This window comes from Nansenia antarctica (genome assembly GCF_963989245.1).
Source record: "Nansenia antarctica genome assembly, chromosome: 11".
Classification (NCBI taxonomy): domain Eukaryota; kingdom Metazoa; phylum Chordata; class Actinopteri; order Argentiniformes; family Microstomatidae; genus Nansenia; species Nansenia antarctica.
This window is the reverse complement of record NC_137681.1, coordinates 25,753,206-25,775,702: the sequence shown is the minus strand read 5'-3', so window position 1 is coordinate 25,775,702 and position 22,497 is coordinate 25,753,206. Positions and strand designations below refer to the sequence as shown.

The following is a 22,497-nucleotide window of genomic DNA, read 5'->3' as shown; positions in this document are numbered from 1 at the left end:
GGGCAGGACAGCAAGACACTGTCAAGGCATATGACTGCTCCAGCAATGCGATATATAACATGGACACTATTATTATGCACCGGATGGGGTAAGTTGAGAAATATAGAATTAAGCTTTTTGTTTTTAGTTGTTTGTGTGTTAATAGTTTAATATGCATACAAGTTCTCAATCAACGGGTTTAAGCCTAGATTACAATATTTCAACTCAAAACTGAAACTGCCGTGCCAAACTTTCTGCATGATCCAGATATCGACCTCCATGTCAGCGGTGGTGGTGGTGTGTTCATGTTCTGTAGTAGCCTACATTTACAAATGATTTATAACCTCGTTCACAAGATTGATTCAGCTTACTCTTATTCCTTTAATTCATGTTCGTTTCGTTTGATTGATGCTTTGTTGTTTTGTAATGTTTTTGATGGTCAACAAACCTCGTTCTGATGTTAAAAGTGTGTGTGCAACATGTCCCTCAGTGCCTCTGGTGAGGAGCGCATCTCTGGACCACGTCGAGCGGTACGAGGTGGTCCGGCCCCAGAGGATGACGGGTCGGGAGAAAAGAAGCCTTTCCTCAAATCAGGTGGATAATAATAATAATAATAATAATAATAATAATAATAATAATAATAATAATAATAATAATAACCATTATTTGTATAGCACTTTTCCTGCAAACGTTGCAGCTCAAAGTGTTTTAATCATTTAGTCATATAAAGGCAATATTAAAAAGATGGGTTTTCAGTCTTGACTTGAACATATTTGCTGAAGTTGCATATGTAAACTGGCAGTGCATTCCACAATCTGGGTGCATAAAATGAGAATACAGCCTCACAAATCTCTTCTTTTGTACATGTGGTACACAGAGAAAGCCAGCGTCCTTTTATGCAACAGCTTTTCACTTGTCCTCATGTTCCTCCTTTCATTTCTTGACTGGCAGACCCACTAGCCTAATTATAATGAAAGAGGGAGAGAGGGAATTAAATAGACATTTCAATGGGGGGGGGGGGGGAGAACAGTTTAGTAAAGGTAATAATTCGTGAGTTTAGAATTATAAGGTTCTATCTCCGTTTAGGGTAGTTCAGAGATATTGAGTGTCAAAGTTTTTACATTCCATTATGTTTTGTGAGGAGGAACCTTTGTATTTTATTAATTACTAACAAAAAAAATGCAACATTTAAAAAAATAAATGTTGACAAAAAATGGAGATAGAACCTTATAATTCTAACGTCACAAGTTCTATAGAAGGCCTATGTCATCCAAAACTAAGTAAGTAACTCTACCATGCGTTGTAGGTTTATCCTGATGAAATACAATATGCATTAACCATTGACGGAGGAAATCACATCATTCATCTTGAGAAGAACAGGTAGGCTTGATGTTACCATCCGTTTACAGCAAGATCATTTCTGTGATTCATGTTGATAAGACTTACATATGTTGATATGTTTCATGCAATAGGAATCTTATTGGGCGGAATTTTACCGAGGTGCACTATACAGAAGACGGGAGTCAGCTGATAACATCACCAAATTATGAGGTATGAATCTCACTGCATATTGTAGCCTGTGATCCAAAAGAATACATGTATAATAGTGTATGTTTCATTATTTATAGTACATTTCTATTTTGTTGTTTCATTGTGATCATAGTATTTCCTAAAAGTGTCACATGATATTGTGTTGTAGGACCACTGCTACTACCACGGTCACATTGAAGACATGGAGGATTCTTCAGTCAGTGTTGGGGTCTGCTCAGGCATCAGGTAAGCGTATGTTTACATTGACCAACTACCTCTTTTCTAGCGGTTAGTTGGTCATCAATTTCTCTTGCTTGAGAAATCCAACGTTGCTACATTTCCGCATTAGTTCCGCAAAAAAGATGATTGACATCTCGTATACTATGCTATTTTATTTTATTGCATTTATTATTGTAGCCTGGGGTGGTCCAGCACCGCTGTCTAAAGTACACACATTATGCCCATGTCTGCATGGGTTTGCATCAGACCCATGCCCTGCTGACATGCCCTCTCCTCCTTACTTTGCTGTCTTCACTATCTCTATCCAATAAAATGAAAAATATGAGTGAAAAAAACAAAACAATAAAACTTTATTGGGACTGACTTCCCCTGACATTCCTCCTGGTCCAGTGGCTTTGTGCGCGCCGGGCAGCAGGTCTACCTGATCGAGCCTCTGGGAGACTCTGCTGAAGGGGATCACGCCGTCTACAGACAGGAGCACCTCCGGACCAAGCGCTCCAGCTGTGGTCTGACCAACAACAAGACCGCCTACGACCACGACCGCAACCACGACCACGACAACGACCAAGTGATGGCTCCCAGAGTATCCGCTCTCTTCAAGTCAAAAGACGGGGTAGGAAGGACACCTTTCTTTAGGAGTGTCATCACATGAGGAGGAGTTCAACACAGTTGCTTGAACTGACACTTTTATCTTGTTAAAAGCATAACATTCTCTTTCCATCACTCGCTCTTTCTCTCTGTATTTATATTTCTCTCTCTCTCTCTCTATCTCTCTCTCTGTCTCCCTCTCTCTCTCTCTCTCTTTCCCTCTCTCTCTCTCTCTCTCTCTCTCTGTCTCTCTCTGTCTCTCTCTCTCTCTCTGTGTGTCTCTCTCCCTCTCTCTCTCTAGACTAAACCCATCACTGGTCCTCCAAGGTTTGTGGAGATGTTTTTGGTGGTGGACAACACAGAGGTATGCAACCTCAATTCCATTAAAAAGTCCATTATTTTAATGACATTTCATGATTTCCTTTCACCCGTGGTGATGTCAGAGGTTAACGAGGGTACGTTGGTGTCCTTTTGCGTTTCAGTACAAAAGACACGGAGGTGAAACCAAAGCTCGGATGCTGGAGGTCGCAAATCATGTCGACAAGGTACCGTTCTAGTCCTGCTATCTGTGTTGTGTGGTCACATGTGCAGCTCTCTACCATATTCCACTTTAACACCGTAGTTTCATTAAAGGTAGACTCATCACATATACAACAAAGTGACTACCACTACAGATTTGAACAACAACATTCATTATTCAGTTATTCAAATGTCCTCGGTCTTTGATCCCCTGTTTTTGACTGGGTTTGTTGCTCAGTCAGCTAAAACAACCAAAGTCTGTTTGCCCAATTAAGATTCAACTTTATTGTCATTGAACTGAGACGAGGAAATGTAGTTTTTCCCCAGGGAGAACAGAGCTCTGGGCTCTGGGCACAGGGTCAGCCATCTTTGGTTAAGGGCACAGCGGAAGCGGTTATGGCACCTTAGATATGATGCCAGCAACCCTCAAGTCACCAGATCACATCCGGCTTCCTCTTAGGGTGGGGGATCGAACTAGCGACTTACCGATTTCTGGCCGGCCTCTCTAACCCCTAGGCTACCTGTTCTCCTGGACAATAAAGATCTATTCCATTCTACTGTATTCTATTGCATTCTACTCTACTTTACATAGATTCTACTGTACTTAATGCTATGCGGCTGTGGCACAGGAGGTAGAGTCGCCGTCTAATGATCACAAGGTTGGCAGATCAGCGGTTCGAGCCCCGGCTGGCCACATGTCGAAGTGTCCTTGGGCAAGACACTGAACCCCAAAATTGCTCCCACTGAGCGGGCCGGCGCCTTGCATGGCAGCTTGCCGCCATTGGTGTGTGAATGTGTGTGTGAATGGGTGAATGAGAGGCCGTTGTAAAGCGATTTGGAGCAGCTTTGGAGCAGCAAAAAAAGGCGCTATATACAGTAAGTGCAGTCCATTTACCATTTATTCGACTGTACTGTAACCTACTCTACTCTGTTCTGTCTGTAGTTGTATCGTCCTATGAACATCCGCGTCATGCTGGTGGGGTTGGAGGTTTGGACGTACAGCGATAAGTTTGATGTGGTCGGCAACGCTACAATAACGCTGAACAGGTTTCTCAAATGGAGACAGGACGACCTTCTGAAGAGGACCAAGCACGACAACGCCATGTTTGTTACGTGAGTAAACCTCCATTTGTTGATTTAATGTTCATTAAAATTCTGTCACCTTTCTCTGTCATTTAAGCTCAGTATTTCTTTGATTTATTTAGAGATATAATTCAAACAAACCACAAGCCTTGTAAACCACACAGTGTGTGTTTGTGCTGTGTGTGTTTGTGCTGTGTGTGTTTGTGCTGTGTGTGTTTGTGCTGTGTGTGTTTGTGCTGTGTGTGTTTGGGCTGTATGTGTTTGTGCTGTGTGTGTTTTTGCTGTGTGTGTTTGGGCTGTGTGTGTTTGTGCTGTGTGTGTTTGTGCCGTGTGTGTTTGGGCTGTGTGTGTTTGTGCTGTGTGTGTTTGGGCTGTGTGTGTTTGGGCTGTGTGTGTTTGTGCTGTGTGTGTTTGTGCTGTATGTGTTTGTGCTGTGTGTGTTTGTGCTGTGTGTGTTTGTGACACACTATTTGGTTCTTATTTACTACAGAGGTATAGACTTTCTCGGTGATACTGTGGGACTGGCAAATACATACGCCATGTGCACTGGAAGTTCGGGTGCAGTCAATCAGGTATGTTACTTATTTACCAACAGCTCACTACGTCGCTTGTCATTGAAATGTCACTTCTCAACAACAAATTGTAGCAGAGCCACAGAAAAGTCAAACTTGTTTTGGTGGTGTTGTCTGTTCACCCTTCCAGGACCACAACAGGAATCCTATCGGTGTGGCTTCTACGATCGCTCATGAGATGGGACACAACCTGGGCATGACCCACGACAACTATGCCCCAGGATGCACCTGTGGGTCCTCTGCCAGTGACAACTGCATCATGGGAGAAAAGATCACGTAAGACCTTTCTTGTGCATCCAATCAGGTGATGACACATCTATTTCACCACCTCGGAAAACCAGAAAAAACCCCCAAAAATAGATATTGGTGACAACGCTTGCGTGATGACTAACCTTGCGGAGACAGGGAGGACATGTTGTCTGTGTTTGGCTCCCTGAGCTTAACGTCTCTGGCTTAGCGAGTTTGAGCACGTCTCCCACGTAGCAGAACCAGGTCCGCTCACATCTCCGTGACGACACAGTACTCAGTACACACTTCTCTTTTTATCACTTGAGTATTTATTGGGTTTCAGTGTAGACATGGACAGAACACATCTACATAGACATGGACAGAACATCTACATAGACATGGACAGAACAACACATCTACATAGACATGGACAGAACATCTACATAGACATGGACAGAACACATCTACATAGACATGGACAGAACACATCTACATAGACATGGACAGAACATCTACATAGACATGGACAGAACATCTACATAGACATGGACAGAACACACATCTACATAGACATGGACAGAACACATCTACATAGACATGGACAGAACAACACATCTACATAGACATGGACAGAACATCTACATAGACATGGACAGAACATCTACATAGACATGGACAGAACATCTACATAGACATGGACAGAACACACATCTACATAGACATGGACAGAACATCTACATAGACATGAACAGAACATCTACATAGAAATGGACAGAACATCTACATAGACATGGACAGAACAACACATCTACATAGACATGGACAGAACATCTACATAGACATGGACAGAACACACATCTACATAGACATGGACAGAACATCTACATAGAAATGGACAGAACATCTACATAGAAATGGACAGAACATCTACATAGACATGGACAGAACACATCTACATAGACATGGACAGAACATCTACATAGAAATGGACAGAACATCTACATAGACATGGACAGAACATCTACATAGACATGGACAGAACATCTACATAGACATGGACAGAACATCTACATAGACATGGACAGAACATCTACATAGACATGGACAGAACACATCTACATAGACATGGACAGAACAACACATCTACATAGACATGGACAGAACACATCTACATAGACATGGACAGAACACATCTACATAGACATGGACAGAACACATCTACATAGATATGGACAGAACATCTACATAGACATGGACAGAACACATCTACATAGACATGGACAGAACATCTACATAGACATGGACAGAACACACATCTACATAGACATGGACAGAACATCTACATAGACATGGACAGAACACATCTACATAGACATGGACAGAACACACATCTACATAGACATGGACAGAACATCTACATAGACATGGACAGAACACACATCTACATAGACATGGACAGAACACATCTACATAGACATGGACAGAACATCTACATAGACATGGACAGAACAACACATCTACATAGACATGGACAGAACATCTACATAGACATGGACAGAACATCTACATAGACATGGACAGAACATCTACATAGACATGGACAGAACACATCTACATAGACATGGACAGAACACATCTACATAGACATGGACAGAACATCTACATATACATGGACAGAACACATCTACATAGACATGGACAGAACATCTACATAGACATGGACAGAACATCTACATAGACATGGACAGAACACATCTACATAGACATGGACAGAACATCTACATAGACATGGACAGAACAACACATCTACATAGACATGGACAGAACATCTACATAGACATGGACAGAACAACTACATAGACATGGACAGAACAACTACATGGACAGAACATCTACATAGACATGAACAGAACATCTACATATACATGGACAGAACACATCTACATAGACATGGACAGAACACATCTACATAGACATGGACAGAACATCTACATAGACATGGACAGAACATCTACATAGACATGGACAGAACATCTACATAGACATGGACAGAACATCTACATATACATGGACAGAACACATCTACATAGACATGGACAGAACATCTACATAGACATGGACAGAACATCTACATAGACATGGACAGAACAACACATCTACATAGACATGGACAGAACATCTACATAGACATGGACAGAACAACTACATAGACATGGACAGAACATCTACATAGACATGGACAGAACAACTACATAGACATGGACAGAACATCTACATAGACATGGACAGAACAACACATCTACATAGACATGGACAGAACATCTACATAGACATGGACAGAACATCTACATAGACATGGACAGAACACACATCTACATAGACATGGACAGAACATCTACATAGACATGGACAGAACATCTACATAGACATGGACAGAACATCTACATAGACATGGACAGAACACACATCTACATAGACATGGACAGAACATCTACATAGACATGGACAGAACACACATCTACATAGACATGGACAGAACACATCTACATAGACATGGACAGAACACATCTACATAGACATGGACAGAACATCTACATAGACATGGACAGAACATCTACATAGACATGGACAGAACATCTACATAGACATGGACAGAACATCTACATAGACATGGACAGAACACATCTACATAGACATGGACAGAACAACACATCTACATAGACATGGACAGAACACATCTACATAGACATGGACAGAACACATCTACATAGACATGGACAGAACACATCTACATAGATATGGACAGAACATCTACATAGACATGGACAGAACACATCTACATAGACATGGACAGAACATCTACATAGACATGGACAGAACACACATCTACATAGACATGGACAGAACATCTACATAGACATGGACAGAACACATCTACATAGACATGGACAGAACACACATCTACATAGACATGGACAGAACATCTACATAGACATGGACAGAACACACATCTACATAGACATGGACAGAACACATCTACATAGACATGGACAGAACATCTACATAGACATGGACAGAACAACACATCTACATAGACATGGACAGAACATCTACATAGACATGGACAGAACATCTACATAGACATGGACAGAACATCTACATAGACATGGACAGAACACATCTACATAGACATGGACAGAACACATCTACATAGACATGGACAGAACATCTACATATACATGGACAGAACACATCTACATAGACATGGACAGAACATCTACATAGACATGGACAGAACATCTACATAGACATGGACAGAACACATCTACATAGACATGGACAGAACATCTACATAGACATGGACAGAACAACACATCTACATAGACATGGACAGAACATCTACATAGACATGGACAGAACAACTACATAGACATGGACAGAACAACTACATGGACAGAACATCTACATAGACATGAACAGAACATCTACATATACATGGACAGAACACATCTACATAGACATGGACAGAACACATCTACATAGACATGGACAGAACATCTACATAGACATGGACAGAACATCTACATAGACATGGACAGAACATCTACATAGACATGGACAGAACATCTACATATACATGGACAGAACACATCTACATAGACATGGACAGAACATCTACATAGACATGGACAGAACATCTACATAGACATGGACAGAACAACACATCTACATAGACATGGACAGAACATCTACATAGACATGGACAGAACAACTACATAGACATGGACAGAACATCTACATAGACATGGACAGAACAACTACATAGACATGGACAGAACATCTACATAGACATGGACAGAACAACACATCTACATAGACATGGACAGAACATCTACATAGACATGGACAGAACATCTACATAGACATGGACAGAACACACATCTACATAGACATGGACAGAACATCTACATAGACATGGACAGAACATCTACATAGACATGGACAGAACATCTACATAGACATGGACAGAACACACATCTACATAGACATGGACAGAACATCTACATAGACATGGACAGAACACACATCTACATAGACATGGACAGAACACATCTACATAGACATGGACAGAACACATCTACATAGACATGGACAGAACACACATCTACATAGACATGGACAGAACATCTACATAGACATGGACAGAACAACACATCTACATCATTAAAGAGTAAAACAAAGGACAAAGAAACACAGCGAGCACGTCCCATAAACAGATGAGCAGAAAGAGGAAAAAGAACAAAACAAAAAAGGAAAGAAAAATGTACGGAGGTGTTTCAGTAAATATAGTTTGTTTGTAATAATAGATTCTGAATGGGTCTAAATTGGGTCAATTGGGTCTAAATGGGTCTAAATTGGGTCTAAAATATTCTAAATTAGATGGTGTCACGTTTCATATAAATGTTAGGTACTCACTTCCAAGGACTACCTCCAAGGAATCCTCTATCCTCGTCCTCTACCCTCGACTGTAGGTCTCAGGGAATGTTGACAACGGCCCTGCACATCCCAAACCCACTCAGAGATTCACAAACACAACTCCTCCTCTAACCTTCCCTCCACGTCTGTCCTGCAGGTCTGTCTACCCGAGGCTGTTCAGTAGCTGCAGTCAGCAGCAGCTGAGTGATTTCCTGGAGCGCGGCCAGCCCACCTGTCTGCTGGACACGCCCAGCTCTGACAGGCTGTACGGGGGGCCCACCTGCGGGAACGCCTTCCTCGACCCGGGAGAGGAGTGTGACTGTGGGAGTGTGGAGGTGAGGGGGGGGGAGTGTGGAGGTGAGGGGGGGGGAGTGTGGAGGTGAGGGGGGGGGAGTGTGGAGGTGAGGGGGGGGAGGAGTGTGGAGGTGAGGGGGGGGGAGAGGAGTGTGGAGGTGAGGGGGGGGAGAGGAGTGTGGAGGTGAGGGGGGGAGGAGTGTGGAGGTGAGGGGGGGGGGGAGTGTGGAGGTGAGGGGGGGGAGGAGTGTGGAGGTGAGGGGGGAGAGGAGTGTGGAGGTGAGGGGGGGAGGAGTGTGGAGGTGAGGGGGGGGGGGAGTGTGGAGGTGAGGGGGGGGAGGAGTGTGGAGGTGAGGGGGGGAGGAGTGTGGAGGTGAGGGGGGGGAGGAGTGTGGAGGTGAGGGGGGAGAGGAGTGTGGAGGTGAGGGGGGGAGGAGTGTGGAGGTGAGGGGGGGAGGAGTGTGGAGGTGAGGGGGGGAGGAGTGTGGAGGTGAGGGGGGGAGGAGTGTGAAGGTGAGGGGGGGAGGAGTGTGGAGGTGAGGGGGGGGAGGAGTGTGGAGGTGAGGGGGGGGGGAGGAGTGTGGAGGTGAGGGGGGGAGGAGTGTGGAGGTGAGGGGGGGAGAGGAGTGTGGAGGTGAGGGGGGGAGGAGTGTGGAGGTGAGGGGGGAGAGGAGTGTGGAGGTGAGGGGGGGAGGAGTGTGGAGGTGAGGGGGGAGAGGAGTGTGGAGGTGAGGGGGGGAGGAGTGTGGAGGTGAGGGGGGGAGAGGAGTGTGGAGGTGAGGGGGGGAGGAGTGTGGAGGTGAGGGGGGGAGAGGAGTGTGGAGGTGAGGGGGGGAGGAGTGTGGAGGTGAGGGGGGGAGGAGTGTGGAGGTGAGGGGGGGAGAGGAGTGTGGAGGTGAGGGGGGGAGGAGTGTGGAGGTGAGGGGGGGAGAGTGTGGAGGTGAGGGGGGGAGAGGAGTGTGGAGGTGAGGGGGGGAGAGTGTGGAGGTGAGGGGGGGAGGAGTGTGGAGGTGAGGGGGGGGAGGAGTGTGGAGGTGAGGGGGGGGGGGGGAGTGTGGAGGTGAGGGGGGGAGGAGTGTGGAGGTGAGGGGGGGAGGAGTGTGGAGGTGAGGGGGGGAGAGGAGTGTGGAGGTGAGGGGGGGAGGAGTGTGGAGGTGAGGGGGGGAGGAGTGTGGAGGTGAGGGGGGGAGAGGAGTGTGGAGGTGAGGGGGGGAGGAGTGTGGAGGTGAGGGGGGGAGAGGAGTGTGGAGGTGAGGGGGGGAGAGGAGTGTGGAGGTGAGGGGGGAGAGGAGTGTGGAGGTGAGGGGGGGGGAGTGTGGAGGTGAGGGGGGGAGAGGAGTGTGGAGGTGAGGGGGGGGAGGAGTGTGGAGGTGAGGGGGGGGGGGGAGTGTGACTGTGGGAGTGTGGAGGTGAGGGGGGGTCAAAGGTCACTGTTGCCGTGATATTTCACCACCTCTGGCCGAAGACTTTGCTTCGTCAGTTGATTATGTTGATTATGATGTTGATGATGTCACTATTCCACCACCTCAACCCGAAAATGTTACGAAAAACGTTGTGCTGTTGACCCCAAAGCCCCAGCTCCACGTTCATTAAGGTCTGCTGGGTTCCCGGGATGAAGCGCTGACGGAGCGGTCCTGTCACCACCTCCTGCCCCTGATGGGGAACGTTGTGCTTTCAGGATGTTGTAAAAACAGGAGGAAATGGATCTGCTGTCAATGCTGTAAATGAACTGAATTGAATGTTGACGTCTCCTTCAGTTCTGAGTGTTGTTTAACCCTGTTTAACCCCGTCTCTCCCAGGACTGTCAGAACCCCTGCTGTGACGCTGCGACCTGTCGTCTGACTGAGGGGGCCAGGTGTGCTCACGGGGACTGCTGTGACAACTGCCAGGTATTTATTTTTATTTTATTTATTTGAAAGTTAAAAAGAGACACATACATAAAAGCACAGTGTGACACTCAATAACTAACAAGTCGTGACGTTAGAATTATAAGGTTCTATCTCCATTTTTGTCAAAATCGAGTTTTTTTTTACATAATCTGATCCATTAGGTGTTTATTAATGCCTGTGTGGTGTTATTTTTTAAATGTTGATTATTTTATTTTTTTGTAATTCATAAAATACAAAGGTTCCATCTCACAAAACATAATGGAATGTAAAAACTTTGACGCTCAATATCTCTGAACTGCCCTAAACGGAGATAGAACCTTATCATTCTAAACTCACGGTGTGACACTCAATAACTAACAAGTAACAACAACTCCGAGACTTATTTTCCACGCCGGTCCTCTTCGATATGACAGACAAGGCATCAACATATACTGTGGCAACAATCAAAGCAACAATATAAAACATTACGAAGCACAGGTACTGGGAAGAGACCTCTGTTACTGTCCTGCTAACAGTATTAATGCATTTATTTAGTATCATGCTTTTCTCAAGTACTCAAAGGCGCTACATTCCATGGAGAGAACAATAATTGATAGATACATAAATAGTCAAAACAAAAAAAAAGGCAAACAAAAGCACAGCAGCAGCCAGTAAAAACAACAATAAAAAAACGCTATGCTACATAATATTTATTTGACACACCAGTTTTAATAACTGTCTGCCAGAAGTAAAGATATTGCAGCATTGTGAGAGGCGGGGCGCAGCTCTTTAGGGACCAGATGGGTGGTGCGTTGTAAAACCGCAGTTGAAATTGCAACAGGAAACAGAATGTGCTATCCTTGAATATCCACATCCTTCCGCAAAATGACTGTAAAACTTGAACACTCACGAAACCACCAGCCCTCTAAACCACCAGCCCTCTAAACCACCAGCCCTCTAAACCACCACCCCTCTAAACCACCACCCCTCTAAACCACCACCCCTCTAAACCACCACCCCTCTAAACCACCAACCCACTTTCTCTCCTTCTCACCCCCCCCCCCCCAGATGAAGCAGGCAGCCAGCCTGTGCAGGCGGTCGGCCAGCGAGTGTGACCTGGCAGAGTACTGCACAGGAACGTCAGGTCACTGCCCAGAGGACAGCTTCCACATGAACGGGAAGTCCTGCGACTACGGACAGGGATACTGCTTCGACGGACAATGTCCTTCACACCTGAAACACTGCAGGAGGCTGTTCGGACCAGGTATACGCTCGCTAGCTAGGCTCCCCCCCCCCCCCCCTCTTCTTCTTCTTCGTTCGTCATGGTAACTCTTTCACTTTCAGTGTGAAGGGGAACGCCGTCTACCAGTAATAATGGAACTGCTGTAGAACACAGAGCACTTGTTGTAACACGTTGTAACTTCACAAGGGGTCACAATACAGAAAATTCCCAGGAAAACAACAAAAAAGGTCCTTGTCTCGTTGTTACTCTGCTATGACAAATACGGGAGGTGATCGTTATCATCGTTGCACAATTCGCAACTGGAAATTCAGGTTGAATAAAGACAAAACAAAACAAAAAAACAGAAATGAGCAGTTTTGACACCTCATAGATCTCCTCTTTCATCCTGTGAAACGTTCAGAGTTGTAACTGTCATTTCCTGTCTTATCTCTTAGGGGCGGACGTTGGGCAGGATTTCTGCTTCGCTATGACTTTCGGGGGCAACGAGGGCGCTCACTGCGGAAGGACCCGTTACGGCTACACACGCTGTACCCAACAGTAAGCTCACACACCCCTCACACCTATCGCATCACTTCCTGTTCTGGACAACATCCTGTTTCCCATCAGAACTTCACCACAAAATTCTACTGAAAATGAATCAGATCAAATAAAAATGTGTTTATACTGTCACAAACCATGTGACACCCATCAAATCATATTTATTTTCCAGGAACATGAAATGCGGGTCTATCTTCTGCTCAGGAGGGAGTGAGTCTATCACAGGACAGAGGGCCACCTTCACCATCCCCAGGAAGGGGACATGTAAGATCCCCGTAGACGAGGACACCACCAGGCAGCTGGACATGGTCCCCGCCGGCACCAAATGTGGGCTGAACAAGGTAGTAAAACCTGACATACAGTACATATTAAAACACACCTTTTCACAATGGCTTACTTGGTTTGATCTCCTGTATTTTGTTTGTTGTTCTATCTGATTTTGCTGTTTTTATCTGATTTTGCTTTGTTGATTTTAATGTTTTGATATGTGGTTTTAAACTGTCTTGTAAGGTGTCCTTGAGAGCCTTGAAAGGCGCCCATAAATAAAATGTATCATTATTATTACATACTGTCAGTACTGAAGTATACAAGAGGGAGAAATAACGGTATTTTTTTTATTGGAATAGGTTGAGTTTTATTATTTTTTATTTATTGGCATTTTAGGAATCATATACTGTAGGTCGAGTTTTTAACAACTGGCTCAAACTCACGTGTAGATGTTGTTTTCAAACCAGTAAATCAATGGACCCTCTTTGTCTTTTTCTCAGGTTTGCTATGACAACAAGTGCCAGGACCTGGCAGTGTATGGTAAAATGGAGGACTGTGCTGCCAAATGCCACAACAACGGGGTGAGAGCCGCTCAATGGATAGTAGTCACTTACATTCTTCTGCTAGAGTCGTATTGACTCGTTTGTCACACGGTGTGTGTTGGCTTCAGTTGCCCTACAGTAAGTCTCATGACGCGCCCTCTCTTCTCCTCTCCTCTCCTCTCCTTTCCTCTCCTCTCCTCTCTCCTCTCCTCTCCTCTCTTCTCCTCTCCTCTCTTCTCTTCTCCTCTCCTCTCTTCTCCTCTCCTCTCTTCTCTTCTCCTCTCCTCTCTTCTCTTCTCCTCTCTTCTCTTCTCCTCTCCTCTCTTCTCTTCTCTTCTCCTCTCCTCTCCTCTCCTCTCCTCTCCTCTCCTCTCCACCAGGTCTGCAACCACAAGAGAGAGTGCCACTGCAACCCCGGCTGGGCTCAGCCATTCTGTGATATGAAGTACTCAGGTGACATACCTCAAGGTAAGACTCACTCACTCACTAACCTATTACCTGTTAATATTTCACACAGAATGTAGATTATGAGGGGGGGGGGGGGGGAGGACTAATCTGATCGGCATTCTAAACATTCTAAGTAGGTAAGTCTCACCAACTCACTCTCTTAGATTAGTGACACACTAACCTATTTGTTCATATTTCACGAAGAATGTAAAACTAGGCTTATAGCCAACTATTTATGGGGGAAAAAAAGAAGAAAAAAACCAAACAGAATGTGATTGGCATTCTGAGTATGTTATCTGATGGTCGTCCTTGTGCAGACCAGACTGCGGTGATCGCTGGCGTCACGGCCGCAGTGGTGGTCCTTCTCCTGCTGACACTCGTCGTTGGAGGGCTGATCTACTGCAAGAAGAACAGGAAGGAAAACTACACCTCAAAAAGGTCTGTTTCCTGATGTTTACCATCTCTCCTGGGCCTCGTGTTCCAATGTCCTCGCTCGCGCACCACTTTGAGGGAAGCAATGTGTTCTGGGTAGTCATGTATACCACACGCTAGGCTGTCAACAAACCGTCATTCTTTTAATTCTGTGTATACCAGTTAATAGTTTCATGTTGTGCTACATACAAACATCAGGTCTACTGTCTATATACAACACAACAATACAACACAACTTTTAATGTCTAGTAATCGCTCGACGGAAATGATCTCTTTGCACTGTACCCTCCCCCCCACAAGAGCCATTTTTGTACATGCATGCACACACAGAGAGAGGGTCAGACCACAGTGTAACACCCCTGGAACAATTGGACCTACTGTACAGTATATGTAGCTATGCTAGCATGTTAAAATGCGCTCAACTGTCATTTGAATTCATTTGAATTGAACACAACTTTATTGAATCTTGGAACGCAGGAAAGTCCATTCTACCTCAGGCAAGCTGAACCCAATGTTCCAGGAGGGGGGGGGGGGAGGTTACAGTAAACAGCTCCAGATCAGCTCCCCCACCTTCATGGAGTCTTCAGCCAAACAAGCCCACAGCTCCGTGTTTGTCAACCTCCCGACGCGACCCGCCCCACAGGTGAGCTACGCCGCTAAAAACGCTAACAGATTTCATTGAAGACAAATCGTGAGGTTAGAATTATAAGGTTCTATCTCTATTTAAGTTTTGTAAAATTGAGTTTTTTACATAATATGATCCATTAGGTGTTTATTAATGCCTGTGTGGTGTTATTTTATAAATGTTTAAATGTTTTAGTTAGTAATTCATAAAATACAAAGGTTCCATCTCACAAAACATAACGGGATGTAAAAACGTTGACGCTGAATATTTCTGAACTGCCCTAAACGGAGATAGAACCTTCTAATTCTAAGCTCACGAAATCCCAAAAAATGTATTGTGTTTTAACGTAGGATAATTGCAGGGCACACCGTTTATCATTCGTGTCTTTTTCGCAGCCACCAAAGAGTAGTCCTGTAGAGCTGCCTCCCTCTCGCACTGAGTCGGTAAGTTAGATGTTTTCTTTTTTAAATCACTCAATTCCTTCAATTTTTCCTGTGAATGTGATATGTCATAGTGATTTATGCCGTATAGCCTCAGTAAACTCATCCGAACACATGTTTTGATCTGGTTTCCAACAGCCTGCACCCACCAAGTCTCTACCAGCTCTGAATAGCAAACAGGTGAGTCACAGAGTCACAGCTTCAACTGAACTCTGAACGGCGCTGCCGCCACGAACAAGCCTCTCTTGTAAAACACAAGTTTAATCTTGAGGTGATCTTCATGAGTAATGGATAGGATCTAATAAACAGCGTGTGTGTGTCATAACAGCCTCTCCTGCAGACATTCATACATGGATGTTCCTTGAATCTTTGGATTTATTTTTTCTGTCTTTCATTTGGCCTTGCGAGACTCCCAGTCTGTTGAAACAGTTATGAACTGAGTTTTATGTAGAAAGTCGACTTTTTATGGACAAAACAACATAAAAGAACAACATAACAACATGATCTCACTGTCTGTTCTCTTTTATTCTCTTTCTGTTAAGGCGAGCAAGGCTAGTCCCCCTCCCCTCCCCCTTGTCAAACCCGGGCCTCCCTCACTCCCATCAGTCAAACCGGGCCGTCCTTCAGTACCGAGAGTGAAGCCTAGCCCTCCTCCAGTTCCTGCCCTGAAGCCCACAACGCCAAAGGTCTTCAACAAATACCCTCAGGTAAGTGTCCATCTAACACAGTTAGGGCCGGGTTCACAGACCAGGCTTAAGGCTTTAGGCCTGGACGACTCAATCACACTTTCAGTGTAAAACCTCCATTGAAGATGCTTCTTAGTCTAGGGTTAGTCTCAAGCCTTGTCTGTGAAACCAGCGGCCTTAGAGTATAGAGGCCTGTCATCTCCAGAAACAAGTTCTCCAGAGTGGTAGATAGCTACTAGTACTAGTCCAGAGTAGACTAGTTCTCCAGAGTGGTAGCTACTAGTACTATCCAGGTTACTCCAGGTAACCCAGCCTAAGTGATCCTGTAACCCAGCCTAAGTGATCTTGTAACCCAGCCTAAGTGATCCTGTCTGTGTGCAGTTCTCAGAAGGAGCAGGGCAGAAGGTTGCTCTGAAGCCCCCCACCCTGCCACGTTGAGGAGGACAGAAGATGGCTCTGAAACCGCCCACCCTGCCACGTTGAGGAGAATGAAGACCCGGGGGGGGGGGGGCCCAGTATGTTTGACTCATAGGAACCAAGGACTGGAAGGAGTTCCCGTCTTTGTTCTAGACCCTAGGAGGTCCTGGGTGACCAAGCCTAAAGGAAACTTTCTCTGGAGAAGGTCTTTGATGACACGGTCATGTCTCAGAATGTACACACTTCACCACTGTGGAAATGTGGTCGTGGAAAATGCTGGAACCACGGAGCGATGCGATATAGGTCATGTTTTTTCAATCATTGCCTGGAAAAAAGAAAAGTGTGTCTGTTCGCTTTGAGATGAACCGAGTGTTGCGTTTTGCATTTGATCTTTATTGGTTGCCTCTGCACTTTTGTTTTTTTTATGAGAACTCAACTTTTTGAGCGTTTCTTTTTTTATTTAATGTTTGTCATGTATCAAAGCCAGCCTGTTATGAACATGTTATTATTATTATTATTATTATATTATTATGTATTTATAAATGAAATGTTTTACAAATGAAAGGTACAAATGAGAGATATTATACTCATGCAGTATGAGATAATGCACTGTATAATGCTTATAGTAATTTGAGATGTGTGCAATATACTTCTATGCAGCCTTGCTCTTTGAATGGCACTGATTCCTCTGAAATTGTCCATTAAAATAAAATGCAAATAAAATGTACCAAACACATCCATAGTTGTGGCCAATGTTGTTAGCATCAGGGTTCTTTTTTTGTAAACTGTTTTGAGAAACAATGTGAATAAAGTTTGACTTGACTCACTTTACTTGAGCAGTACTTCCTATGTTCATGACATTCCTATGGCCAATATCTGAGGCCTACTATTGACTCTTCTTACATAATGTCTGTCTTACATAATAACAGCAGTCCATGGGTTCATATTGTGGCAGAGTTCATACCCACCATGACATTTATAGCCTTATAACAGCCCTGTGGCTTATGGTGAAATAATAGTAATTTAAATGTTCAGGACCTGAGGCTGTTGTTACGCTGCATAGCATTGTGGGATGTGCCAGGTTGGGGGGGGGAGTATTAGTTGGTGAGGAACGGAGGAATTCAGCGTATCAGTCTGGTCACAATCATGTAGTTGTTAACAGTTGGCACATATTTGGCCAACACTGCACCAGCTATATTCACATACTTGGTTTTAGTGGAATATTGAATCTACCGGTAATATGAATAGGAAACACGCCAACATTATATGCCAACACTTTTCTTTCAGAGGCAGAATGATTGCAATAATATTATTAGAATAAGTGCATGAAGTTGGAATCGCAAGTTAGCAATCAGGAACATCAACATTGACTATATAATCACATTAATTTGATTAGGTTTACCGTTTAAAAACAGTATTGTGTTTTTATTTCTCACGGTCGAGGTAAGATTGTGAAATCACCCATCATGCAATGTGAAGATGTCATCATACAGTACAGTCTTTCTCACAGCAGGGCACGGGTGATTTCAATACCAAACAACTTTACTGGGCACATTGCAAAACATCCTAAAAATGTTGATGTGGTTTCACAGTGTTAACCTCACAGTGGTGGTTAGTTCCAGGGAAGCATGTGTTGACTAACTTGTAACATTGCTTCATAGTGAATCGCATTTCCCTGTAAGTCGCAATCTCTCCTACCCTTTTTTTAAAAATACATCTGCACATTACATACTGTACATCTACCTTAACTTTTTTAATATCGTCACCTTCTTAAAATAATGGCTTACGTCAATTTTGAGGAAAATTATGTTTTGACCTAAATATCCTATATTCTAGATTTGGTTCAGTTTATTCTGTTTTTCCCTCAAAACTTGAAAATATGACGTAAGCCATTATTTTAAGAAGGTGACCATAATATCATGTTCTTAAATCACTATTTGCACTTCTGGTTAGATACTAAACTGCATTTCGTTGTCTGGTACTTGTACTCTGCAATGACAATAAAGTTGAATCCAATCCAATCTAATCTAACCTAATCTAATGTAATGTAACCTACCCGGCCTGGGGGGGGCATGTCTCCCAGGTGACTGATCACCTGACATCTCCCCGGGGGGGGGGGGGGGGTGTACAGCCTGTGTACAGCCAGGGTCTCACAGCCTCAGAGCCCCAGATACCAGCCTGGTGGAGGCTGACTGCTGGGTGATGAACACCCACATCCTCTGGGAGAACAATGAGACGCATTGATGGAGTATCCCAGCATGCACTGCCTTAAAGAGCCAGCACCACCATCCTACCCCCCCCGCCATCATACTTGATAAAGGGAGGATTTGTCTAAGTCATACGGTGATAGAAATCTCCTATATACCACGCTTCATTTTAATGTTCTACTTCCCCCCTTGTGCTGTTTCTCCAGTGTCAAAATAAAATAAAATAAAAATAAATAAATAAGAAAAAATAAATGAATAATAATAATTCTTTGTTTCTTTCTTCTTTCTTCTCACGACGACTGCCAATGGCCCCGGGCCTGAGCTAGATTACTCTTCCTGCTACGACTGGTGAATTGATGATTCACTTGCTTAGTCTAATGTATCGATTGCGAGTCGCTTTGGAATAAGGCCAAAAAGTGTAAATGTCAAATGTTTAAATCGATACAATGCTTCTAAATGCAAGATGTGAAGTGGAGTGTGTACTTCTGGCAGGGGGGATGGGGGGGGGCGAGGGGATTAGAGGATAGGACTGCAGGCCTCTTCTCTCCTATATTTATGGCCTTCCTTGGCAGTCTCGTGAGTGACTGGTGGGAAATGGGCTGGGATGCAAAACAGTGACTCACAGCAACGCTGTCAGCCTGACTCCCAGGGAAGTCGTCCTCACGTCTGGTCGGCTGCGCTCAGACCAGAAGACAAGGGCCTTTGTCTGCAGCAAGAACCCTCGGACCACTTCAATAAGTGAATGAACTCCATTTAATTGATTTATCAAATTAATCGAGGAGAGACAACAGGAGCTAAGTGAGGCTATGTAGTAGCCACAACTGAGAGAGGGGGGGGGGTAGTGGTGCCTGGGGGGTAGTGAGTTGTTGGACTGGTGATCAAAAGGTCAGGAGTTCAAGTCCCACCTGGGAACACCACCACTAGTGTGTCCTTGAGTAAGTCCTGGGAACACCGCCACTAGTGTGTCCTTGAGTAAGACCTGGGAACACCACCACTACTGTGTCCTTGAGTAAGACCTGGGAACACCACCACTAGTGTGTCCTTGAGTAAGACCTGGGAACACCACCACTAGTGTGTCCTTGAGTAAGGCACTCAGCCCTAAATTACTCCAGGGAGAACGTCCCTGTAATCTCTGATTGTAAGTAGCTTTGGATGAAAGCGTCTGCTAAAGGGTGGAAATGAAATGTACAAACGAGAGACTGAATACCTCCAGTAATACGTAACGATTGGGAACACTCCCAAATGTTAGATGGTTTTAGTTGAATGAAAATCAGAAGAGAAAGACAGAGAGAGAGAGAGAGAGAGAGAGAGAGAGAGAGAGAGAGAGAGAGAGAGAGAGAGAGAGAGAGAGAGGCCAGGGAGAGCTAAGCTGGGGGGTTGAGGCTTGGTGCTGGGGCTTCTCCCACATGGTAAAACCATGGTGATTCACAGTGATTCACAGCCATAAACATATTAAAACACTGCTGGGTTTAATCACCAGGGTGGTGGAGGGGCATTAGGGTCTGTGTGTCTGTGCTTGTTCTGGGTTTATTGTCTGCTCTCACTCACGCCCGAAACAACAGCATCTGGTTCTGTTTAAAAAGGATCAGTGTCTTTTCCAGGGCCTCCTCATATCTGGGTCAAGTCCATGTCACATAATATCTGGGAATACTCCAGCTACGCATGATTCAGTTACAGAGTCCAGGTACAGTCCAAAACGTGCAAGCCGATTGTTACAGATTGAAATTGGGCCACTATGTTTACCGAGGAACCTTTGTTCAGTGAAGTCTGTACCTCCAGGACAGGTAAAAGGGTCACCCTGCCCACTGTGTACACGTGTGCTGCTTGACAGTGTATTAGCTAAGTTATGTGATAAACTACAGAAGACTTTAAGCAAAGTTCCTAAATTGGATTACAAGTCTGCGTGTATTAATTACCACTCAGGTTACAACACCGATAGAACTGTACTATTTAAGTATTTAACCATGTTTGTTGTTGTTGTTGTTGTTATACTAGAACAAGAATAGTAATTTAACCATCAAACAGAGGTTTATGGAATAGGAATGACTTCTCACATTGTTTCAGCCACATTCTGGTTTATCGTCTGGACAAAGTGAACCCACCAGACTTAGCCACAGAACCATTCTCCCTTGTAAAACAAAGAGGCCCAGACTGTGGTTCCGGCAATCTCCAAGTGTATTTTTAAACCCTACTACAGCAGCAATTGCATCAAACAAGCAGTTACTATTTAAGCAGCAGAATGCCATTCCACAGCCAAAAAGTCCAAAATACTGTCGATTTCCGTCTTCCAAAAGAGAACACTTAGCAAATAGTTACATTTAACATCAGATTCTTAAGAAGTGATGAAATGGACCAGTAATAATGACTCACTTACCGACCTTGACCACATTGTTTTTAGTCACTAGTGAGCAAAGAAAATAACTGCAATGGTCATTCGAGTTTCCCTTCCGCTTTTGGGGAGTAACAACAGCAAACAGCAAGCTGGGATAATTGCAGCTCGAGCAGTTTGACTAACTGCACATTCTGACTAACTGCACATTCTGACTAACTGCAGATTCTGACTAGCTGCATCACAATGTGGTATGGCAGCTGCTCTTGTGTCCGACCGGAAGGCCCGGCCACGGGTGGTGAAAACCGCCCAGGACATCCCCGCCCAGGACATCCCCGGTGCCCAGCTCCCTGCCACCCAGGGCCTCCAGGAAAAGCGGTGTAGTCTGAGGAAGGAGTGAGGCATCTGTGGGGCCGGGCCACCTCTCACCCCAGTCAGACTGTTACCCCTCCTCTCACCCCAGTCAGACTGTTACCCCTCCTCTCACCCCAGTCAGACTGTTACCCTCCTCTCACCCCAGTCAGACTGTTACCCCTCCTCTCACCCCAGTCAGACTGTTACCCCTCCTCTCACCCCAGTCAGTCTGTTACCCCTCCTCTCACCCCAGTCAGACTGTTACCCTCCTCTCACCCCAGTCAGACTGTTACCCTCCTCTCACCCCAGTCAGACTGTTAGCCCCCCTATACCTCAAAATGCTGCTGCTCGTGTCCTTACTAGGACCAAACGAAGAGCGCACATCACACCTGTCTTGAGATCACTACACTGGCTCCCTGTCAGTCATAGAATAGACTTTAAGATCCTTTTACTAGTCTATAAATCACTCCACTGTGATGCACCCAATTACATGGTGGACATGCTCATAAGATACACACCAGCTAGACCCCTACGGTCTAGTGGCACGGAACTTTTAATAGTGCCAGAGGCTAGGACAAAGAGATTTGGAGGATC

General features: G+C 44.7%; 1 protein-coding gene across 1 annotated transcript; it reads left to right on the top strand.

Moving 5' to 3' along the window:
• Positions 1-1,340: 1,340 nt before the first annotated feature.
• LOC308167643 (disintegrin and metalloproteinase domain-containing protein 8-like) lies at positions 1,341-17,778 on the top strand. The gene is made up of 22 exons (XM_080542071.1): positions 1,341-1,359; positions 1,452-1,530; positions 1,679-1,755; positions 2,140-2,362; positions 2,639-2,701; positions 2,820-2,882; positions 3,800-3,969; positions 4,430-4,511; positions 4,642-4,787; positions 9,373-9,550; positions 11,309-11,398; positions 12,446-12,641; positions 13,055-13,157; positions 13,330-13,498; positions 13,925-14,005; positions 14,347-14,434; positions 14,731-14,851; positions 15,323-15,488; positions 15,866-15,913; positions 16,049-16,090; positions 16,453-16,617; positions 16,978-17,778. The coding sequence occupies exons 3-22, from the start codon at positions 1,712-1,714 to the stop codon at positions 17,032-17,034; spliced, it is 2,295 nt and encodes a 764-aa protein (XP_080398197.1). The 5' UTR covers positions 1,341-1,359; positions 1,452-1,530; positions 1,679-1,711; the 3' UTR covers positions 17,035-17,778.
• Positions 17,779-22,497: the final 4,719 nt, after the last annotated feature.